General features: G+C 39.5%; 1 protein-coding gene across 1 annotated transcript in view; it reads right to left on the bottom strand.

The window, feature by feature from the left end:
* Positions 1-264: 264 nt before the first annotated feature.
* The window catches only part of Desi2 (desumoylating isopeptidase 2), a 45,897-nt gene continuing 21,285 nt past the window's right edge, over positions 265-24,876 (bottom strand). The window contains exons 2-5 of the mRNA XM_041635324.1: positions 16,378-16,450; positions 10,487-10,580; positions 9,426-9,567; positions 265-3,609 (exon numbers count right to left, since the gene is read on the bottom strand). Coding sequence (XP_041491258.1) covers positions 3,376-3,609; positions 9,426-9,567; positions 10,487-10,580; positions 16,378-16,450 — 543 coding nt within the window. The 3' untranslated portion in view covers positions 265-3,375. The remainder of the gene's footprint in view (positions 3,610-9,425; positions 9,568-10,486; positions 10,581-16,377; positions 16,451-24,876) is intronic.

The raw sequence follows: 24,876 nt of genomic DNA, 5'->3' as shown, positions 1-24,876 counted from the left end.
TTAATTCCTGAAAGGGGGTTGGGAAGTCTTCCAGTCGGTCCACTCTGCCTCCATTTTTGAGCCATCTGAGCTGCTACCTGCTGCTTGTGCACAAGAGCAATTATCATTGAGTAAGGGAAGCGGTGACCACAAGAACGACATGATACAGAAGGGCTGGCCGCGTTCCTGCACAGCAGATGGGATTCCTGGATTGGACAAATAACCCTTCCCAGCACAAATACAGAACAGCCTTGTCTCTTAGAGGTCAGAAAGAACTATAAAACATTTCTTATAAAAGTAGTTTTTAATAAATCGATGTATTTCAATGTTGTAACATGATAACTCAGTGTTGTATCAAGGTAGCAAAAGTGAAGGTTCCTGGTGTTTTATAAACACTGGATGACAGTACACTTGCATTCCACTTCACAGGAAATTCTCTTCAGGTCCAGGAAGATTCATTGACAGCTGTCCAACTGTTGACAGTGGAGATGTGTGGGTATAGAATGAGCAGATAAAGTCTAACAATCGAGCTACACTCTCGAACCCATACTGACAAGAATGAGGTGTAATAGCAGGACGGCCAAATGCTGACAAAAACTAACTTTTAAAATTAGTCATTCAAAGCAAACATAGCATATACCAAAGCTACAGGAAACAGATAATGGAGTCGTAAGACGACACATGGGTTAGAGCCCCGAAGCAGTGAATGTGTTTCTACCCGTCTTGTGACAGAAGAAGCCATGGAAAGAGTTCTGCAGCTGTCCGTGGTGTGATCTCTACACACAATGCTATCAATGGACTACACCTGGAATTCCCTGCTCTGTAAGATGCTGGTGATGGGTAAGATGCTATTGCTGTGAGTCAGAGCAATAGTTGGCTGGAGCTCAGGCCTGGAGGTGCTCTAGGACAATCACCACCTGCTACCGTCCCATGTTACACTTCTAAAGCTGATGCCCCCAGTGTGGGTTAAAAAACCCAAGCATATTTAAAACAAGTACCAGAAACCAGCTGTCTGATCCTTTACAGCTATTACTGTTCAACCCTCCAGGAGAAACGGTTTCACTTGGTTACAACTACAGAAGCTATACTGGACTCCATGGATCACATATGAATTCATGACTGCAGTTCTGACCTGGGATTTTTTTCTTATGAGTTCTGGTTGAGAACAAGATTGCTTTCATCCAAGGGCAAGAGAAGAAAAATTAATAAAACCCATTCTTAATTTGTACTGTAGAGAAGGTCCTCACTAAATGAGATTCTTTCTCTTTCAACCTCAATCAAGTACACTAGACTGCAGGAAACCTCATGTCCAGACTCTGACCTGCTCACTGTCAGGTAACTGGTGCAGGCATTCTTTATTTCCCAGAAGACCTTTATATCTCTTCAAATGCTACAGACATCAGCAAGTCACTTGTGTGTTGAGCTGCTGAAATATGGGTGAACACAGAAGAGCTGTTCCTGGTTAATTACCCAGAAATGTCTGAGGGGCCATTCCCTTGGGTCAACAGCAGATTCAGAACATATCTCAATGGGTGAGAAAACATCATGATCCATATTATTAATAAAAAAACTCCAAGTGAACCCCATCAAGCATTACCTACTAACCTGGGCCTGAGGGTTAGGTCTCTTCTGTTAGTGAACAACCTCCTGGAGAGCATTAGTGTTTTGTCCTAAGTCTCATTTTCAGACCTGAACTAAGTCAACTCTTCATAAAGACCACATATTCTGTCCTGCTGCACGGTTCCTGAAACACAGGCTCTGCCCGCCACGGAGCAGAGCGACTTGCACCGGCTTTCCTCTCTGGACACAGAACAGTCAAACAGCACAAAGTGGCTTCATTTTCCTCAGGCCAGTGTTTATAACCCAAGGTTTACTTTCCCTAAAGAGGGTGTGCTTACATTAAGTATCAATCAAAATCAGCTCATGGCAAAGTTAAAGATGTAATTTACTCAAAGATATGTATCCTCACATAGAGAAATGTGACTTTCACACTAATGCAGTATCTAAAGCCGCAGTCAGTACCTTGGATGCTTCTATGCTGCATCCATTACTTTACACAGGACACACTCTCTTAAGGCAGAACATTGATTGTGACATGTAATGATTGGTTTTTACATCCAAGGGTCAACTGGGGGTAGACTCTAGCAAACAACTTCCTTACTAAAGAAGATTTAGCTGTAGCGACAACGTCATTCCTACAATTATGTTATGTAAGAGACACATTTGAGAGAACATAAAAAGATGAATTTAAGACACACAAAAATATGATTTTTCAACAAGAGATCAATGAAAATAGAATTTCTATTATGAGGCGAAACTACTCTCATCATGAACTAATAAACTCCAACAAGCCATTTCTGGTATGGTGTACACAAAGTATTAAATATTAAAGAATTACCTTTGGGGGGGGTGTTTCTTTAGACTCTAGTTTTCAACGTCTAGTATAAAAGGTAGCCTGGATAGTTAAAAAGCAGTTTAATGTCAGTTCATACTGCTGCTCAGGAAGCTAGGTTAGGATACTCCCGCCCCACCCAAAACATCCTGGGCAGGGAGGAGTTTAGTATGTATTAAAATAAAAATGAAGCCCCTCCCCAACACATGTGCAAAAACACTCGTCAGTTGTAAGAGTATCTTCCATGAAAACATCTTCATTATAGAATCAAGGCATCAAGCCAGGCAGATACAAGAATACCACCCTGCTGAGGTGGGCTTATTTGGGATGAAACCAGCTGCTCCACGGGCACCCTGGGAAATGTGCTACTCAGACTAGGAAGGGGTGGAGTGGAACTGACCCAGGCTCCAAGCCCTCGGGCTGTGTGTGCTCCTTCATGTCAGGCCAGTTTGGATCCCTGTATCTGGGCACCAAAAATGGTAACATAACAAATACAAATCTAACATACAGCTCTTAAGCAGGTGATGGGAACTGTAACCATGTAAGGACCTCTTCAAGTGCCTACTTTTTATGCTGTAGTTCTGGCGATTTTCGGGATGTGTACAAAGATGACCTGCCTAATTTCTGAAGATGAAGGTTTTCTTCTTTCATGGTGGCAGAAGTCCATGCAAGATTTGTAAACAGTGATACAAAATACTGTAAACGTAATTTAACAGAGCTCATATAAAACAGAGGAAGTGAATCCAAATTTACAAGTGGATTAAAAAAAAAAAAAGAGGGCAGCTTCATATAAAGTTTTCCCTCCAGAGCCAAGTGATTTTTCTTCTTCTTTTTTTTTTTTGTTTTTGTTTTTGACTACAAATATAATCCTGAGCTGAAAAACTGGGATTTGGGGGAGAGCCATCTTTGCATACAAAATATCCAAAGGACATTTACTCTATTTTCTTTTCTCTAGTGATATTCAACTGCCAGAGACAGTTCTGAAGGTGTGACTTTGGAGATGCTCATAGTTTAGTGTGACGCCCAGTTCTGGCACCAGCTGCAGCACTTGCCATGGCAGCGGATGCGGCTGCATCCTCTGCTTCTTCCAGTTCATCCTGGAGCTCTTGGCTGACACTAGACTGCAGTGCAGCAGGAGTGAGCCACTCCTTTGGGAGGCAACTCTGTAGAAAGGGTATACAGGAGCTGAAGTAGGCCAGTCGGTTGATCCAGCGAGGAATCTCTTTCCCACAAAGAATCTAAGGAGGAGACAGCTCTGTGTTAGGGAGAAGAGAATAATGCTGGCTGTCCTGCTAAAGGGTGAGAAAATATATTGCAGACTAGCTTGTGGTGCTACTATTCCAGGCTGCTGACAAGCAGTGCCTTAACTCAAGAGCCAGGACCTTTCTGTAACCCCTTCCTTTCTTTCAGCTGTCTCTCTCTCTCTCTCTCTCTCTCTCTCTCTCTCTCTCTCTCTCCCCCTCTCTCCTCCTTTCTTTTTACAGTTGTCAAGTCAAGCTAATTCTGCTTGGCTTCTGTCTTGGATCCTTGAGCTACTCTGAAACATGTAAAATTACTTTGAACAGTACACAGAAGAAAAAGACTTGATAGCACAAGATGTTATTAGAGTAAGAGAAGCCCCAGGCTGTTAGCAGAGTCAGTCTTGGGTATTCTTGTCAAATCTTTTCCCAGGATCTTTTCTACTCTCTTCCAGTCTCTACCACCCCACTTATTCCTGGGCTGCATTCTATGTATTTCTCACTTGTTCAAGGATGTTCAGATGGTCCAGAAAGAAGTGTGCCCAAATGAAGACTAGCTCCACGATACCCTGGCACAGGGACTATGGTCAGAATAAAGCATGGAGGCCTGGTTAGGGGGACTAACTGGGGTAGGAGTGGGTGTCGGCTGGAATCCTGCTACATTTCTCTGCCCACTTCTCATTCTTTTAGAGTCCTTAGGACTGGGAGTCTTCCTCTTCCTATTTTAGATAGTGAGAAGCAGCTCAAAACAATGTTGACTTTACCCTGTATCATCTTGGCTCTTGTAAAAACTGGGCTCAACTGAATCCATGTTCCACTGCCACTTTGATGGTTTGCCTCTAGTCATGCTAGAGATTATGATCATGTGATCTGAAACTAGTATCTTAAAATATCTGCAAACATTAGGTTAATGACTTTGGAATAAGGCTTCAAAGTTTCTTACAGCAAAGAGGTAGTGAGCATTTAGAAAGTTGGCAACTGTGCAACACTTTCCCCTAAGGATACAGCAACATTCCTTAATCCGTTCTCTAGCTTGGCTAAAAGGAAAATGAGGTGACTTCATTTACGAACAGGTAGTGTGTTCTGACCATTTTTGATTACCCAGCATCTATCACAGTGCCTAAGGGCACAGAGTGAGGCAGATGGGTACTTAAATATGTTTAAATAATATTTACTTGGATAAAATGTGGGAGAAGGCTGAGCAATGAACTTCTTGACACAGTTCCCATCTGTCTACTCCTGAATGCACTAGCAACATTGTGTCTTATATTTGAGATAGACCTAGGAGTATCTGCATAGAGATTAACCACATATGAACTAGTTAAGAAAAATTAGGTTAACATGGCAGCCTCTTGCTACCCATTTCATATTCTCCTTCTCAAATTTTGATTCCATTCAGCAATCTGTTCTCTTCGACATACCTTTGTGTTTCAGGGAAGCTGACTTCACCCAGCTCTTGGGGTTGAGGACTGATCAACCTAAAAGAGTCTGCTATATATATTTATATATATAAAACAGTATATCTGTGTTCATAGATATACGCCTATGGCTCTTGGTTACGAGAAGACACAGAACTAAATAAGGTCATAAATAGTTCGCAAGCCTAAAACATCCATTAGCTGACTCTTTCATAAAATGTTTAGCAATTCTTGGGTTGATGTTTGACTTTTTTCTAAATTTCCATTTTAAAGAAAGCATTTTATGTACAAGTGTTTTACCTGCATGCACATTTGTATGCTATGTGTGTAGAAGAGGGCTTCAGCTCCCTAAAACTGGAGTGTAAATTACCATGTGGGTGCTGGGAATTGGACCAGGGTTACCTAGAAGAGCAGCCAGAAGCTGCTAAGTCATCTCTTCAACAACCTTGGGTCTAAGTTTTGAAAACTCTGAATCAAAGCCCATTAGTAGGTTATTTAGCATTGTAACCACAATTTTATTTATTTATTTTTTTAAGATTTATTTAGTATGTATACAACATTCTGCCTCCATGTATGCCCGCAGGCCAGAGGCGGGCGCCAGATCTCATTACAGATGGTTGTGAGCCACCATGTGGTTGCTGGGAATTGAACTCAGGACCTCTGGAAGAGCAGCCAGTGCTCTTAACTGTCATCTTTCCAATTCCCCTTCTTTTATTCTGTAAATGAAAAAATTGTGTTTGTTGTATATATGTACACATATGCCATGATGAGTGTGGTTAGTGGTAACTTTTTGGAGTCAGTTCCCTCCTTTTACCGTGTGAATCCTGGGGATCAAACTCAAGCAGCCAGACTTTGCAGCAAGCCCCTTTACCTGCTGAGCCATCTTGTTGGTCCTTAAAATTGCCTTTCTCAGGAATCCTGTCACAACAACCAGACAATTAATGGATAAAAAAGCAGGACCAGGAGGGGGCTGCTGCTCTGACAGACCTGAACCTGTGGTTCTTTGGGCCACTGGAACTGGTTTATGGAAGGAATATTAAAGACTTTGGAACTCTGGGCTAGAAAAACTCTCAAACACTGTAAGCAAATCTTCATGGGGCATTCCTGTGAGAGCTGGGAAGATAAGAATGTTGAGAGAAAAGGAGACAGTGGAGTCCCAGCTTAGGAGGTTTCAGAGGGAACCACTGACTCTATCAATAACTGAGCTAGAAGTCATCCACATGTTATTCTGGCAAAGGATTTGGTTGCATTTTATGAATGTCATGAGAACCTGAGTGAAGTCAAATACAGGAGTAATGGACTAGGTAGTCTGATGGCTATGGTGTGGCCACCGATTTTTGCTGTCATCTAGATCTAGGTAAGAGAGACCAAATGTGAAGCAAAGACATTAGAAATGTACAGTATGTCCAGGAGAGAGCCTGGGCACGTTTAAAGTTGCATAGAGGCCCTTGTTGTAGAGAGGCTATAAGTATTGAAGATAAACCTATTCGACACTGGAACAATGGAAAAGGTGCCCTGAGGACAAGACCCTACCCATCTAAGGCTCTGACTTGTGAAAATGCAAAGACGTCCCACAGAAGGAAGTCTAAACCAAGAATGTAACTGAAGGCGTTAATGCCCAGGGAAGTGTCTGTGCAGGACACACTCAAGCTGCTGCACTGTGGTCCAAAGGCAGGCTACATCCTGAGCTGGCAGTAAAACTTGGTAGTATCATCTACATAGAACAGCTTTCTGAGGCATAAAAGATATAAAACTGTGTGAATCATGGCATCTTACACAATGATGTCAGAAAACTGCTGAATAGGCAAAAAACTGGCAGTTCCTGAGGCCAACTGTGTGAAGCTGTGAGAGTGAACGAACCCCAGTTTGAAATGGAGACCTCAGTTAGTTGGAGAGGTCAGAATCATGGCTGTCTGCCAAGGAAAGCTGCACGCATGAAGTGGAACTGGCACGTGCTGAGGCAACAAGAGCTTGGGCAGTGGCATTACCCCAAGCCCTTTAGGTCACAAATGGGTCCAACAGGAGCCCTATATGCCAATATGGAGCTATGGGGTTTGGTGTTTTCCTTGGTCTGGTTTTTGGTCTTGTTTTGGTCTATTCCTTCCTTGTTGTGCTCCATTTCTACCTTTTAAAATAGAATGTTTTCTCTGAGCCACTGGATCCCGAAAGTAGGTAACTTGGTTTGATGTGAGAAAGGCTCAGTTAAGAGTTACAGTTATACTTCTCTTTCCCCACTGAGACACGGTTTCTCTGTGCAACTACCCTGGCTGTCCTGGAACTTGATTTGTAGAACAGGATGGCCTCAAACTCACAGATCCAGCAACCCTTCTAGGATGCTCAGTGATCTACTAATAAAAATAGAAGAGGTACACATGGAGAGTTCATCACAACACTCTGATATCAACAAGACTAGGCTAACTCAAGCACCAGAAATAAGAAACTAGTTGACAATATTATATTGTCATATGAAGACTGTTCAACTATCACTACAGAATGGACTCTAGGCTGGGTGGTAGTGGCGCACGCCTTTAATCCCAGCACTCGTGAGGCAGAGGCAGATCTCTGTGAGTTCAAGGCCAGCCTGGTCTACAAGAGCTAGTTCCAGGACAGGAACCAAAAGAAAACCCTGTCTCGAAAAATAAAAAAAAAAAAAACAAAACCCAAAAACAAACAAACAAACAAACAAACAAACCCAGAATGGACTCTAGGACAGAAATGGGCCCTCTTATCAGTAATTTTACTGCTGCACTTTAAGTTATAATAGGTCATCTTTAGTCTAAAAAATGCTTTTAAGAAAGACTACATCAAGTCTTTAATGCCTGCATTTGTGAGGCAGAGGCAGAGAGCCAGGCAGATCTCTGTGAGCACAAAGCCAGCCTGGTCTACATAGTGAGTTCCAGGCTAACCAATTTAAGTAGAGACACCCTTTCTCAAAAAAACAACAAAACAAAACAAACAAAAAATACTCTACCAACCAACCAAATAAACAAAAACTATGTCTGCATAACTTTTGTTATAGCACAGTGTGATGTTTTCGCTGCTAAATTTTATTGCAGGTATTTATGTGTAGTTGTTTGAATGAGATATGTTCCTTATGGTCTCAGGAATTTGAATACTTAGTCCTGTTGGTGGCACTGTTTGGCAAGGTTCAAGGCTCAGAAGGTGTGGCCTTGATGGAGGAAATATGCCACTGGGGTTTAGAGCTTAAGACCTTACCTCCTCCTAGTGTGCTAGTCACCACTTGCAGTTTGTGGTTCAAGATGTGAGCTCACAGCATCCAGTTCCCGCCATCATGCCTGCTACTTACTGCCATGCTTTCCCACCACAATGGACTCTTACCCTCTGGAACCGTAAGCTGAGTAAACCCTTCCTTCTAAGTTGCCTTGAACATGGTATTTTATCAATCAATAGAAAAGTAACTAGTATATCATACATACAAAAACTATAGTACAAGCCAGATATGGTGCCTGTTTAAAAAACAAATAAACAAAACAAGTTATCTATTAACAAGAGTCAGGAAAATTCAGGTAGGCAACTAAAATTTACCAAACAAAAAGTCTCAGCAGCTAAGAAGTTTTTTTTTTCTTCTTCTTTTTTTTTTCTTCCAAGATAAGAGTTTCTCTGTGTAGCCTTGGCTGTACTTGAACTCATAGAGATCCACCTGTCTCTGCCTCCCTAGTGCTGGGATTAAAGGTGTGTGCCATCACTATCCAGTGCTAACAGTTTCTTAACCTTTATTTTTTTTTAAAGTTAAGAATTTCAGTGTCTTATGGTTTAAATCTAAAACATTCTCCCAAGGTTCATGTACTAAGTGTGGTTGCTAGCTCAGGGCACAATGGAAAAGTACAGAACTCTGAAGGGGTAGTTTAGTGAAAGGAAGTGTGGCTGGAGTAGCAGGAATGCCCCTGAAAGAATACCAGGCACCAGCTCCTTCCCCTGTTTCTCTCTTGGTGACAGATGGTAAGCTGCTTGGCTCTTCTGTGTAGTTCCCACCAAGACACACTGTGCACAGGCTCCAACCAATGGTAATCCACTCTGATTGGAAAATATGTCTTTTTCTATGTATTTGTCAGTTATAAAATGCTAACATAAGGATACAAACCAACTGAGTAAGAGGCAATTATCTGTAGTCATTCTACCCACTACAAAAGAATGAGCAGAATCACTACTTAAAACTTTGCTGACTCCGCTGGGCAGTGGTGGTGCACATCTTTAATCCCAGCACTCAGGAGAGAGAGGCAGGTGGATCTCTGGGAGTTTGAGATCAGCCTAGTCTACAAGAGCTAGTTCCAGGACAGGAAGAATCAGGAAAAAAAAACACCAAGATTGAATATAGTGGCACAGAAAGTACACCAGGAAAGTGCTATCTGCAGAACTTTAGGATGAAATTGAATTTACCTCTGATAAAGCTGAAGAAAAGTGATTGCAGTTTTTGTGCATCAAATGGTAGGCATTGCCTTTATACTCTTTCCCCAGTTCTTCTACAATCTTTTCTATATCGTCTTCTAGAAAGTCCGTACTCCCTAAAACAACAGCTTCTCTTAAAGAACAAAAAACAAAATAAACAAAGCAGTTTCAATCAGGTTATTTATAATAAGCATTATTAAATACTTGCTTATTTACAGGTATATTACAATAAATAAATCAGGGCTAATATATTCAGACTAAGGGAAATGAGATACTTAGTAATTTCAATGATTTTAGTTTCCATTTTGCTTTATGAAACATGTTTGTTATTAGAGAACCAGATTTAAGGTAAAAATAACCTTGCTAAATATTCATAGCAAAGAGCTGGCCATATTTTCACTAAAGAAAAAATTCCTGGTAGCCGGGCGGTGGTGGCGCACGCCTTTAATCCCAGCACTAGGGAGGCAGAGGCAGGCGGATCTCTGTGAGTTCAAGGCCAGCCTGGTCTACAAGAGCTAGTTCCAGGACAGGAACCAAAAGCTACGGAGAAACCCTGTCTCGAAAAATAAAAAAAATAAATAAAAAAAAAATAAACAAAAAATTCCTGGTATTAATCACCCTTGTGTTTGCATTGAGACAAGCCATGAAACTTGACTAAATTTTAAAATATATTATTCAAAACATCAAATAAAAACACTGCAATATATTTCCTGGAAAATGTAACAGATATTACTCAATAAAAGATAAAATTTTAGATATAAGCTAGTTGTAAAAGACAGCTACAAATTATTAGAAAATCATTTTATCAAGCACAAACAGAGACTGAGGGGCATCAGTGCTGAGTTAGGAGCTGTGAAAGTTACAGAGATCCTGAACAAAAAGCATAAACAGGTTATTTCACACATTATTTGATTTCCCATTCTTATATAACAATTTAATTCAATTTTAAAATTTTAACTTTTTAGATTTTTTTAAATCTAAAAATTCTTTATGCCCACAAACCAAGCTCTGACATCCACAACAGTGTGACAGAAATTACTCTCCCTACTTACTTAAATTTAAATGTTTCTCCTAGTTCAGAGGCATTTCCTGGGGAAATTTCAAATATTCCAGAAAAAGGGTAAGGATGGCCACCATAAGCAAATTCTGAAAAGATAAAAGTAAAAATTTTTAGTATATAATAAAATATAATCAGAATGCTGAATCAGCTTTAAAATACTACAAAGATAATGTTATCTAAATATTTTTCTAAAGTGCCCTTTGCAAGGTCCTGTTTGGGTATTACCAGTACAGAATATCTGTCTTTTTATTTTTTATTTTTGGTTTTTTGAGACGTGGTTTCTCTGTAGCTGTAGAGACTATCCTGGAACTAGCTCTTGTAGACCAGGTTGGCCTTGAACTTACAGAGATCCGTCTCTGCCTCCCGTGCTGGGATTAAAGGAGTTTGCCACCACTGCCCGGCGGTGAGAATACCTGTCTTTAAAAGCTCTGAAATGGTAACAGTTACAGACACTCCAAAATGCCTGTGACTGCTCTATAGACTGCTCTACATGTACTTCAGGAGAGTGATCAGTTTTTAAAAGTGCTCGGTCTCTGTGGCACCATCACACCATGAGGCCAACAGCTCAGGACTTGGCCACTTTTCAAGCTTGCATGTCACTGGAGAAACTGTCTAGTGAGAATGAAGTCTTCACAGTTCCTGAGGAGAGCTGTCCTGTTTTGGTGTACTTTGTCATCATGCTGCATGCATCCACTTATACCTGAAGACTCTTCATTTACACTGGATTAGGAGTGAAAACACCACTGCACCACGCATAGGGGTATATGTCTGTAATCTTAGCACGCAGGACGCAGATGGATCATGAGTTTTAGGCTAGACTGGGCTATTCCTAGTGAATTCCAGGCAGGTCTGAACTATATATTGTTGAAGATATGGAGCGGCAGGCTACGTTCCGGCCGCCCGGCTCCTGCACGGCTAGCTTTACCTGAAATAATTACACGGAAACTGTATTCATTTAAACACTGATTGGCCCATTAGTTCTAGCCTCTTATTGACTAGCTCTTACATATTGATCTAACCCATTTCTAATAATCTGTGTAGCCCACGAGGTGGCTTACCAGGGAAGATCTTAACATGCGTCTGTCTGGAGTGGGAGAATCATGGTGACTGACTGACTCGGCTTCTTTCTCCCAGCATTCTGTTCTGTTTACTCCACCCACCTAAGGGTTGGCCTATCAAATGGGCCAAGGCAGTTTCTTTATTAAATGAAAGTAACTCCTCCATCAATATATAGAGACCCTATCTGAGAAAAAACATCAAAGCTGAAGCACAGTAAAATACCAACATTAAAATATACACAACCATCTTCACATTCTTCACAGCAAGTCTTGTAGTTAGGAGGGCACTATTTGTACGTTCTCCTAAGACGTGTATTTCCAGCTATATGCTCTTATCTACAACAAAAATGCAGATAGCTTCAGAACAGGAAAGAACCAGAGCTTCTGGCTTCAATTCTGGCATCTCATATTAAGTGGTAAAGTCTTTTTTCTTTTTCTTTCCTTTCCTTTCTCTCTCTCTCTCTCTCTCTCTCTCTCTCTCTCTCTCTCTCTCTTTCTTTCTTAAAGTCTTAGTAGATATAAGCAATTCCAAATAAATGTTTAAGTAAGTTAGTCCTATCACTTAAGATTTACTAAATAACTAGGCATGGTGGTACATGCCTATAATCTCAGTGCTAGAGAGGTGGAGGCAGGAGGATCATTATAAGCTTGAGGACAGCTTGGTCTACACTGTGAGTTCCAGATCAGCCATGCTATATAGCAAGCCTGACTCAAAATACTTATTTAAATGAACATATTTGTTAAATACACACTCTTAAGTTTTGAGACAAAACACAGCAAAGAACGAGGTAGATGAGGTTTAGTTTTTCTCATTTATATTTTATTTGGTCATGTGTGTATCTGGGTGTATATGCTACCAAGTAGTGCTGGATTTCACAGAGGTCAGAAGAAGACAATGGATCCCCTGGAGCTAGAGTCACGGTTATTAACTCTAGTCTCCCTCCATCTACAGCCAACAGAGTTGAACTCTAGTCCTCTGGAACAGCAACAAGTACTCTTAACCACTGAGCTCCAAGGGTATCTCTTCAGATAGATTCTGTAGAAACATAAACTTTTTTTTTTTTTTTTAAAGAAACGATTTGGTTACCCCTAAACTGACCTGATTAACTATGCAATGCAGCCCAGGTTAACTTTTAATAATGCTCTAGTCTCTGCTCCCTAATTGGTGAGATTATGGGTGGTCCACTTCTATGCCTGTCCTAAATTTTGTTTGTCTATCTGGTCTTGAGGTAGGGTCTCATTCTGGCCTCAAACCCACAATCCTCTTACTTTAGCTTCCTAAGTACCAGGATACAACCATATACCACCATGCCCTGCTCCTCTTTAAGATTCAATAAATAGCCGGGCGGTGGTGCTGCACGTCTTTAATCCCAGCACTCAGGAGGCAGAGGCAAGCGGATCTCTGTGAGTTCGATGACAGTATGGTCTACAAGAGCTAGTCCCAGGACAGGCACCAAAAACTAGAGAAACCCTGTCTTGAAAATCCAAAAACAAGCAACAAACAAACAAACAAACAAACACCCCAAAAGATTCAATAAATAGTTCTATATAATTTTTATTAAAATATTGTATATAATCAGATTGGATTTGGTAAAAATCATTGTTTTTTGTTTTTGTTTTTTGGGGGCAGGGTTTCTCTGTGTAACCCTGGCTGTCCTGGAACTTGCTCTGTAGACCAGGCTGGCTTTGAACTCAGAAATCTACCTGCCTCTGCCTTCTGGGATTAAAGGCATGTACTGCCACCACCACCTGGCTTCCTATTTTGATTTAATTTTTTTTTTGGATTTTTGAGACAGGGTTTCTCTCAAGTTTTTGGTGCTTGTCCTGGAACTAGCTCTTGTAGACCAGGCTGGCCTCGAATGGATTTAATTTTTTATTTGTTTATGTTATGTAGGAGTGCTCTGCATGTTTACCTGCATGCCAAAAAGGGCATCATGTCCTACTGTAGATGGTTGTGAGCCACCATGTGGTTGCTGGGAATTGAACTCAGGACTTCTGGAAGAGCAGTCAGTGCTCTTAAATGCTGAGCCATCTCTCCAGCCCCACATGGATTTTAATCTTAAGTAGAGTAAGGGAAGACAAAGGTCCTTTTAGTTTTTATTTTTTTTGTACAAGAAACAATTACAATTTCTCTGAGTTTCCACGAACATGTTTTGAATCATGTTTTTGTTTTTAAATTATTTTATGAAGGGGAGTAAAAATTGTGCAGGTTAATAGAGCACTGGAATAGCATATAAGAATATCTGGGCTCAAATTCTAGTTCTGATAGTTATTAGCAGTGTGAGTGGTGACAAGTTAGAGCCTTAATTTCTTTTTATTAAAAAATGCCACATTCTCTATAAATAGCATGATCATATGGTCTCAAAGTTCATAGCACTAAGGAAACCATAACACACTATTCAAATTTAACTAAAAAAAAGTAATACAACTTAGGCCAAAGGTCAGATAGGAAACCCACAGGCTATAATCTCATCCACCTGCAATACTCTAATCATTGAAGATTTCAGCTGAAGCCCCTCATTGTTTCTTGGAGTTAGCAAGCGCACTCATTTCAAGTAAAGCTTAAATGACAAGTCTTTATAGCCAAGACTGAATAAGCTAAACTGCAGCTAGAAGCAACCTATACATATATATATATGAATGATAGGGATTAGGGACATAGTCCAGAGGTGCAGCTAGAAGCAACCTATACATATATATGAATGATAGGGATTAGGGACATAGTCCAGAGATGCAGCTAGAAGCAACCTATACATATATATATATGAATGATAGGGATTAGGGACATAGTCCAGAGGTGCAGCTAGAAGCAACCTATACATATATATATATGAATGATAGGGATTAGGGACATAGTCCAGAGGTGCAGCTAGAAGCAACCTATACATATATATGAATGATAGGGATTAGGGACATAGTCCAGAGATGCAGCTAGAAGCAACCTATACATATATATATATGAATGATAGGGATTAGGGACATAGTCCAGAGGTGCAGCTAGAAGCAACCTATACATATATATATATATGAATGATAGGGATTAGGGACATAGTCCAGAGGTGCAGCTAGAAGCAACCTATACATATATATGAATGATAGGGATTAGGGACATAGTCCAGAGATGCAGCTAGAAGCAACCTATACATATATATATATGAATGATAGGGATTAGGGACATAGTCCAGAGGTGCAGCTAGAAGCAACCTATACATATATATATATGAATGATAGGGATTAGGGACATAGTCCAGAGGTGCAGCTAGAAGCAACCTATACATATATATGAATGATAGGGATTAGGGACATAGTCCAGAGGTGCAGCTAGAAGCAACCTATACATATATATGAATGATAGGGATTAGGGACATAGTCCAGAGATGCAGCTAGAAGCAACCTATACATATATATATATGAATGATAGGGATTAGGGACATAGTCCAGAGGTGCAGCACCTGCTTAGCAAGTTTGAGGCTACGGATTTAATTATCAGCACTTCTCTACCCAGATACAAAGACAGCAGAAACATCTTCTTGAAATATTTAAGTAAATGGAGCTTACTTAAAATTAGTGAACAAGAAGGTACATAGTTTATCCTGGGTGAATTAGATAATGTACTCTAGGAAGTTACAAAGACTGCCTATCTTATGCAAATATAGGAACTTCGATAAAAGGCAAGCGTACAATTCATAGTGATATATCACGATAATTGAGCAAAATGGTAGATGTTACTAAAGGCAAGAGTGCTTAGCATAGACTATCGATACTCATAGACCTTCAAAATCCAATGTTTACTGAAATTCCCTAAGGAATTGGTATTTCAAATTTGACACTTTCACCAGGCGATGGTGACGCATGCCTCTAATCCCAGCACTTGGGAGGCAGAGGCAGGTGGATCTCTGTGAGTTCAAGACCAGCCTGATCTACAGAGCTAGTTCCAGGACAGGCTCCAAAAACACAGAGAAACCCTGTCTCGAAAAACCAAAAACAAAAAAAAACCCAAAAAACAATTTGACACTTTCTACCACTAACCAAAATGATTATTTTTGTTATGCAGTTTTCAAAGTGCAAAAGTTTCTTAGGAACTCTTACACATGTTAGAGAAAAACAATCATGACTTAACAACTTCAGAAAGAAGGCGTTTGGTTTTTTTTTTTTTTTTTCCTTCTTCAAAACAGGAATTCTCTGTGTAGCTGTAAACCAGGTTGGCTTCGAACTCACAAAGATCCACCCGCCTCTGCCTTTTGAGTGCTGAGATTAAAGGTGTCCGCCACCACTGTCTGGGCAGGCTTTGGTTTTGAGACAGGTCTCACTTGTAGCTCTGGCTGTCTTGAAATTCTGTAGACCAGGCTGGCCTTGAACTCAGAGAAATCTGCCTGCCTCTGTCTCCTGAGTACCGGGCAAAAAGGTGTTTGCCACCAAGCCTGGCTAAAAAAATGTTTTAAAAGACACAATAATTAGAAAAAAATATAATGAATGTACTCTTTTATATTCTACCACAGGCATTTTTTTCAAAGCACAGTATAAACAAATGCGTTTTATTCTACTTTTTGCAATAACATATGTAAGTCACTTCAAAGAAAGGGGACAAAGAAAAAGATCTAACAGTATTTTCTTTTTTTCTTCAAGATAGGGTTTCTTTGTGAAACAGTCCTAGCTGTCCTGGAACTTTGTAGACCAAGTTGACAGCAAACTCACAGAGATCCGCCTGCTTCTGCCTGCCAAGTGCTGGGATTAAAGGCGTGTGCCAATAACACCCAACTGATTCTGTATTGTTTTAAACTGGAAGAAACCCCAGAAAGCATATTTAAACTATGTGCACACATACCTCTGCCATACACTTCAATTCCAGAATGAAAAACTCCAATTCCAATAGATGATGTGTATTCATTCATCCAGTACTAAGGAGAGGAAAAAAAAAAAACAACTTTTGAATATCCATTCATTTATAGTCCAACTGTATAGAACAGGTGGAGTAGAAACCCAATTCTTGCTATTTTGCCTTACAATGATGAAACATTACTTAGAGTAGCCTAGTCGGCTCTCACACATCTAATCTGGAAGGCATTCCTGTGTCTAGACAAATATTCAACTTAAGTCCAGCACACTATTTAAGGTTCAGCACATAATAAATAAAATTTAAATGAGTGAAATCTAAGTTTGGATCAGGCTGGTAACAAAAATTGACATAAAAGTGCCATTAGTGATTAAAATAGCACACACATAGCGGGTCACTAACAAGGGCTATTGGAGAGCCAACCTCGAAGCCCTCTCAGGATTCAGATTAGAATCTACAAGAAGTGAAAAGGACTCTTTTTCCTCTGGCTATCTGAAGGTGAATGAACAAACTCTCCCATTCTGTACTTCTTCATGCCAGTTTATTGTTCTGTCCCGCTGCAAAGTTTCCAGTTTATACACACACACAAACAAAGGCAATTCTCTGGTAATCACCAAGTGACAGAACCAAAATTTCTCAAAGTCATAAAACAGATAAGAGCTGTCCCAAGTGACAGTTAGCTTCTTTATGGCTTCAGGGAGGCGTGGCTAGAGAGAAGCCTGGGCAGCACTAAGAGGCAAAAAAGGTGATTTAGGAGACTTTAAATTATAGGAAGGGAGAGGGGGAGTTCACGTGCGGCACTACATTTCTATACTAAAATCCTGTATCGGTAAGTCGAGTAAGTGTAGGGAGTTTAATAACTTTTGTAGGGTTAGAGCTGGGGGTCAACTGAGGTTAGCACTTTCCCAAGTCAGCTGTAGGAGAATTTGGGACACCTAATCTCCTTATCAGGAAAGACTAAGAATCAAACAAGCGTGGATGTGCTATACTCATATCTTTGAAGGTCCCAAATGCGATCTATTTGAAAGACTTGGCTTTTTTTTTTTTTTTTTTAAAGAAAGGGTTTCTCTGTAGCTTTGGATCCTGTCCTGGAACTAGCTCCTGTAGTCCAGGCTGGCCTCAAACTCACAGAGATCCGCCTGCCTCTGCCTCCCGAGTGCTGGGATTAAAGGTGTGCACCACCACTGCCCGGCTGGCGTATAAATTTTATAACAGGGAATGAAGCAGAGATTTGACTGTGGGAACCAAGGTTTTTGACTGTGTGACCAAATTTTCTTATTGGGGTCCCACATATTGGGGGAAAGTCACCCAATAAGCAAAAGAACAAGGCAGTTTTTTAAAGTTTTCATAGTCCTTGTAGGACAAATAGATCCAATTATAAAGCATGTCCCAGTATATATTCTATATATCAAGGCTATATAGCTAAATGAAGCCTTTTTCCCCAGACATATGTACCCAATAGACTGAGATGCAATCATGAGATTAAATATACACATCACATGAGATTATACTTTACAGTGCAGACATTGGGGTGACACCAAGTGCCTTAGCAACACTTTCAGTCAATGGTCCTGCAGACTCATCTGCACAGGATTAACCTCCATCAGATAACCATTCCTCTGGTGGGTTGATATCTAAACACTAGTTGTCACCTGTTGTAACTCTTATGACCTCTGACAGGTCATGGTGGCACATGCCTTTATCCCCAGCACTTGGGAGGCAGAGGCAGATGGGTCTCTATGAGTTCAAAGCCAGTATGGTCATTAAAGTGAGTTCCATGCTAGCGGAAGCTATACAGTAAGAAACTGTTGTGTCCCCCCCCCCAAAAAAAAACAAACCAAAACAACAACAAGAAAACCCAAACATAAAGTACCACATATAGACATGCATATTTAGTTCCTATCTATTTTTCTTCTAAACTTTTTCATACTCTAGTGAGTTCTCTGCAAGTAGGCATACTTTATTCCTTGTTAACATTTATGGCTTGTTTACTACCCCAATTCAGCCTGAAGTTCGAAACTAGGAATAAGTACTATGAAGCACATAGGAACACTGAGGGTAAGAACAACCCTCCTACAGGCGCCATGAAGACAAACTTCCTAGAGAAGGTAGTTAGTATATAAAATGGGTCTATAGGCACAAATAAGATTTTCTCAGGTACCAAGTTTGGACTGGGCAGGGAAGAGAAAATGAAAGGAAAAGTCTAAAACCGTGGAAGGGGAAAGGAGATGTATATCAGAATCATGGTATGAAACTACAGGGAATGACTGTGAAAGGGTTTAAAAGGGTAGGCTAGCGAAGCTTGCACTTAGAAAGAGGTAAATGAGTTACTAATGCATTAAACAAATACATAGGCAGTAATTCCAAGTGTTATAAACCTACTGGACTTCTCTTGGGTTAGATGACTGATAATTTGTCTTTATTTTTTAACTATTTTATGTCTGTGGGGCATGTAGTATTGTGGAATATTATTTTAACTATGTAAAGATGTGTTACATTGTTTATGCTGCAGAATATGACTTTAACTGTGTAAAGGTGTAACATTTGTTTATGCTGCAAATATTCACTATAGCTGAGGAGGTAGCAGAATTGTAGAACCCCAGATCATGTACCAGGTCCTGTGCTGGGTTCCTAACACTGAAAAATTAATCACGACAATACAGGATATAACAAGAATATCCTGAAACACATGTTTATATATGCAAATAGTTGCTGTTTGACAAAGGTAGTATTTAAAACCAATTATTAACAGTGGATAAATTATTAAACTAAGTTTAGTGGTGACTGCCAGTAATACCAGCATTTGGGAGGTTGAGGCAGACGTTGGTGAATATAAAACCAGGATTGTAACACAACAAAACCCTCTCAAGAAAGCAAAAAGGAGGGAAAGAATGTACCCAGCTAGGGGTGGGTAGGAGACAGAGGAGAGGGCAGCGAGGAAGGTAACGAGCGAGAAGCAAGAACATATGAAGATACCAGATGAAACTCATTATTTTACATGCTAATCTAACAACAACAACAACAACAACAAAAAGCAAAGAACACCCTCACCCCATCCCCCTTCTTTTTCAAGATAGATTTTCTATGTGTAGCCCTGGCTGGCCTCAAACTCAAGAGATCAAAAAACATTTACCCAAATATATCTATCCTTACAGTCCAAGCAAACAAAGGCTCAGGACAGCCAGGTATACTAATAAACAAAAGTTCCATTGAAAAAAAAGAATCCCCAAAGATGTGTAAGCAACCACAGAAACAATTTGTAGTCAACCAACATGAATAATCTCACTAGTAAACAGGAAAATACTCATTATAATTTATCCTTTTTTTGCCTAAGACTGTCAAAACTTTGTTAGGAAGAGGAAGAGGAAGATTGCACATTTATGAATCAACCTAGGTAGTTAATTATTCTACTCACAGAAATCTACTCTATAGAAATACCTATACATATACAAAAGAATGTTATAAAATCTTATTATTGTCCATAATGCCCCAAAAAACTTGATATAACAAGTATCAGAAGAGGAATGGTGTATTTAATTTTTTTGTCAACTTGATACAAGCTAGACTAGAGTCATCTGAGAAGAGGGACTCTCAACTGAGAAAATGCTTCCATAAAACTAGTATGCAGGGCAATTTTTGACTAATTACTGATGTGGGAGGGTCCAGCTTATTACAGATGATGTCACACCTGGGCTGGTAGTTCTCTGCTGTGTAAGAAAATAGGCAGAGAAAGCTATGGGGAGCAAGCCAGCAAGCAGCATCCTCAGTAGTCTTTGCTTCAGTTTCTGCCTCTAGGTTCCTTCCTTGAATTCCTGCTCTGATATCCCTCAATGATGGACAGTGATGGAAGAGTCAAAAAACCCTTTCCTCATGGTTGTTTTATCCAAACAATAGAAATCTAATTAAGACAAATGGTTAAAGAAACTAGAAAAAAATCTGTATTATGAATTAAACAATTACTAAAAAGGTAATGCTTTATAGAATATATATAATTATATATATTAATTATATTATATATTATAATATTATTCTATAATAATATATAGAATATATATAGTTACAGATTGGCTGTTGCTCATTTGCATGGTTGTCTGGGAGCTTTGTCCCAATACTCTGTATTAAAATTTAAAAACTAATATAAAGTAAAAAAAAAAAGCAAGTTATAAATATTTGTAGCTCGATTAACAAGCTCTACCAAAAGAAAGGGCCATGGACTGAGGATGTAGCTCAGTTGGTAGAGTCTGGTATGTGCACAAGCCCCCTGTTTAATCCCAAGCATCACTGGACATGGTGGCACAAGGATGAAGAACCATAAATTCACTGTCATCTTTGGTCACATAGTAAATCTGAGGCTATCAGGGCTTTGTGAGACCCTGTCTCAAAAATAAATAAGACTTGAAATATATCCAATTGTTAGCAGTTCAGTGATGAACACAGACACGGCTAGGGTAGAAATGATATTTAGAGGAATCTCTTTTCACTTTTAATTATATCAGGACTTTTTATATAGGTGTTATATGCATTACTTTAACAACTGGAAAAAGTGCCAGGCATAGTGGTTGGTGCATGCCTTCAATCCCAGCACTTTAGAGGCAGAAGCAGGTGGGTCTCTGAATTCAAGGCTAGCCTAGTCTACAAAGAGTATTCCAGGACAGCCAGGGCTGTTATTGCTACACAGGGAAACCCTGTTTTGGAAAGGAGGAAATTTTTTGAAAAAGGTTCTAAACTTTAGAATCTAAATTAGGTATTTTACAGTCGAATACTACAAATGCTCAATTTCTGATAATTTAGTAATATTTTGAATAATCCTATCTTCCAGAACATAATAGCTTAGCCACAGTCACAGGTTCATTTGAATGGTTGGAGTTTTGGCCTACTACAATTTGTTGAAAGTTCAAAATTTCAAGTCTAGTTTCTACTAATTGTACATTGCTTTTGCACCACTGACCACTGTGAACTCAAAAACTCACCGATGAAGCAGCTTTATTGGGGCACTGTCTGATGGAACCACATAAAAATGATACAGAAATTGACCACAGATGGTTTCTATTTCGCAACTGTAGGAAAATCTGAACATCAGAAACTTTTTTTTAAAATTGAGACAGGGTTTTTTTTACTATGCCATGCTAGCTGTTCTGGAACTTACTCAGTAGACCAGGCTGGCCTTGAACTCAGAGATCTGCCTCGAGAGGGCTGGGATTAAAGGCAAGCACCATTGCTTCTGGACTTGACTATCAGAAACTCTTTAATGGTGAACCGTGGAGTTGTGGTGGTTTTTTTTTTTTTTTTTGATTTTTCGAGACAGGGTTTCTCCGTAGCTTTTGGTTCCTGTCCTGGAACTAGCTCTTGTAGACCAGGCTGGCCTCGAACTCACAGAGATCCGCCTGCCTCTGCCTCCCGAGTGCTGGGATTAAAGGTGTGCGCCACCACCGCCCGGCTAGTGGTGGTTTAAATAAGAATGGCCCTCAACTGGTTGTGTAATTGAATGGTTAGTTAATCAAGGAGTGGTACTACCTGAAAAAGATTAGGAGGTGTGACCTTGTTGGAGTTGGTGTGGCTTTGTTGGAGAAAGTGTCACTGGGGAGGGTTTTGAGGTTTAAAAGACCAAGTCCAGGCCCAGTGTCTTTCTTTTTCTGTTGCCCGCTGATATGTTTGTATCACTCAAAAAGATTTTAAGCAAGTACTAAATGGAATATTTCTATCTAATGTTCACTATTAATTATAACTTTTCTTTTAGGTAGACAGTAAATAGTCTTCCAAAAGTGCTTTGAAACACATTTCTAGAATGGGGAATCTAAGCGTTTTATTAAAAAGAGAAACAATTTTATGAAAAAGATTATACTTAAATGATGACTGCTGACAAGAGAGTAAGGCCGGGAGGCACTTGGCAGAATAAGGCCCCTGAACTCTCTCTTTTCACAAATGAAAATAATTCCTTCCATACTTAAGGATTAAAAACTTAGAACTAATATGTACTTGTGGATTCATTACTTCGGTCTAAAATTCAAGTCTTTATATACTAAAAGTAAATGGCTATGCTTTGACACATTTTTCCATAAAATGAGAGAATCTTAAAAAGAAGAATCATGTATCACTTCAAAATCTGATCAGAACTTTGGAATTCACAATAATGAATGTGGCCTATATAAAGCACCTGGAGAACTGCTGAGGCAGCACAGTGATAAACCAATACCAGTAGCTTTCTGTGCAAGTGGTAGCTTCTTTCAAATGGAAAATCAGACAATCCAATTGCTTTTGCTCAAGGTTCTAGAAAGTCACAAGTTGCTAGGAATAGATTTTTTTTTAAAGCGAAAATATTCCTTTGGACAGAATTAAATAACAAGTACAATTCTCATTCCTAACATCTTTTTCTTTGAAGGCTTTTAATACTGTGTAAGGCACAATAACTAATATTGTTGCTTAAACACTGCTTGCAGTAACCACATAACACATTCCACGACTCATATGAACAGCCTATAACAGGCAAATCTATAGACAGACAGCAGGTCACACACTGCTTATGACTATGGGACTGGCAATGTGAGGTGTCACTGCTGACGGGTATGTGTTTTCTGCTTATAATAATTGAAATTTTGTAATGTTCTCAATATAGTAAAGGCTCCACTAATTTCTACCAAATGGCACAAGAATGCATTTGCAAGCACATTTTGAGACAAGGGTCTTACTACGTTACCCAGCCTAATTGGAACTTAGAATCTTCCTTAGCCTACTGAGTAGGGAGATTACAGATGTATTTTAATACTATACTTGGCTGAGTATGGTTTGTTTTGTTTGGTTTTTGGTTTTATGAGACAGGGTTCCTCTGTATAGCTTTGGAGTCTGTCCTGGCACTTGTTTGCTCTGTAGACCAGGGTGGCCTTCGAACTCAGAGATCTGCCTGCCTTTGCCTCCTGAGTGCTGGGACTCAAGGCACGCACCACCACTGCCCGGCGCGTATATTGTTTCATAGATATAAATTATAGTTATCTGTTTTGAATAAACAAAAACTATTTTATATATGCCATGAATCCCTCAACAGCAATTTTTCCAAGTATAAAACAGGTTTTATTCTTTTAATTGGCAATGCCAATTTCTTCCTTGTTAGCAAACTGAGAACAAAGAAATTAACGAGGAAATAAGTTTCTGTTCCTTATTCTGAGATGATATACAGTAAAACTTTGAGAGGAACATCTCATCATGTAGAACTCACATGCCACAATGATTCTTAGTCAGTGACAGTTCTCATATATGACGATCCCATAAGATTATAACAGCTGAAAAGTTCCTATTGCTTAATGACACATAATTAAGGTAATGGTGCAGCACATTATTTATGTTTGTGGTGATGCTGGTATGTATAAACAAACTTAGAAGTATATGTAAGATATAACATTTTATATAACTATAGTATATATAATTATAGTACGAAGGACTTGATAATAATAAATGTTGCTGGTTTTTGCTGTTATTTTACAATGTACTTCTCATATTATTAAAGAAAAGGGAGGAAAAGCTCCCTGTAAAGCCAGATGCTGTGTTAGGAGGGCAGGAGGTTTTTTTTAGCACCTCATGTTTATCTCACCTTTTACTGTATTCATAGGTCACATGCACTGTGCACTGGGATTCAACCACAGCACCAGGCCATCGTGAGGTGACCGGACGATATCGTGTAGGTTTGTATAACTACATTCTATGAAGTATGTACAAAAAAATTAACTGATAACAAATAGGTAATTGATTTATGTCCTACCTTAATTGATGCTTCTCTTTATATAGATTATGGATATGACTCTCAATGAAAACAAACAAAAAATGCAAAATACATTTAGATACCCTAAAAATTTTTCGGGCAACACTAAATAAAGTGTAGTGATATTTTGTTTGTGATCTAACATATAAAGCTTGCCTTAAGATCAGAGTGCGGAGCTAAGACACTAGTCAGCCACAGAAGCCAGGTAGTGTGGCACACACCTTTAACCACAGCACTCAGGAGACAAAGGCAGACAGATCTCTTGTCAGTTCAAGGCCGCCCTGGGCCACACAAGAGTGAATCTGTCTAAAGAAAAACAACTCACACAAAGGTGATCCTAGCACTTGGCATTCCACGTCTTTAATCCCAGCACTAGGGAATGGAGACAGGAGTGATATAGTTGGGAGGAGAGAAGAATATAAGACAAGAGGAGACAGGGTTTAGATGCAGTCTGAGGATAAATAGAGACAGAACTGCTCCTTGGTCTGAGCATTGGTAGAGGTAAGAACTATATAGTGACTGGTTGCTCTGCTTCTCTGATCTTTTAGAATTAACCCCTGTATCTGACTCTGGGATAAAATTAATACCAATTAGAATTCATGTTACACTAAAGGAAATACAGTTAGTTCCTGAACTTTCTATTCCTAACCAAACTTCAAATAAATTACTTCTTAAATCACAGTGTGCATATCTAACTGTAAGCTGCCTTCTAGGTTTGTGTACTTTCGGTTACAAGGAAA

Source organism: Microtus oregoni, unplaced genomic scaffold (genome assembly GCF_018167655.1).
Source record: "Microtus oregoni isolate MIOR12 unplaced genomic scaffold, Mior012 000047F_ref0000412, whole genome shotgun sequence".
Classification (NCBI taxonomy): domain Eukaryota; kingdom Metazoa; phylum Chordata; class Mammalia; order Rodentia; family Cricetidae; genus Microtus; species Microtus oregoni.
This window is presented reverse-complemented; position numbering and strand designations above follow the sequence as displayed.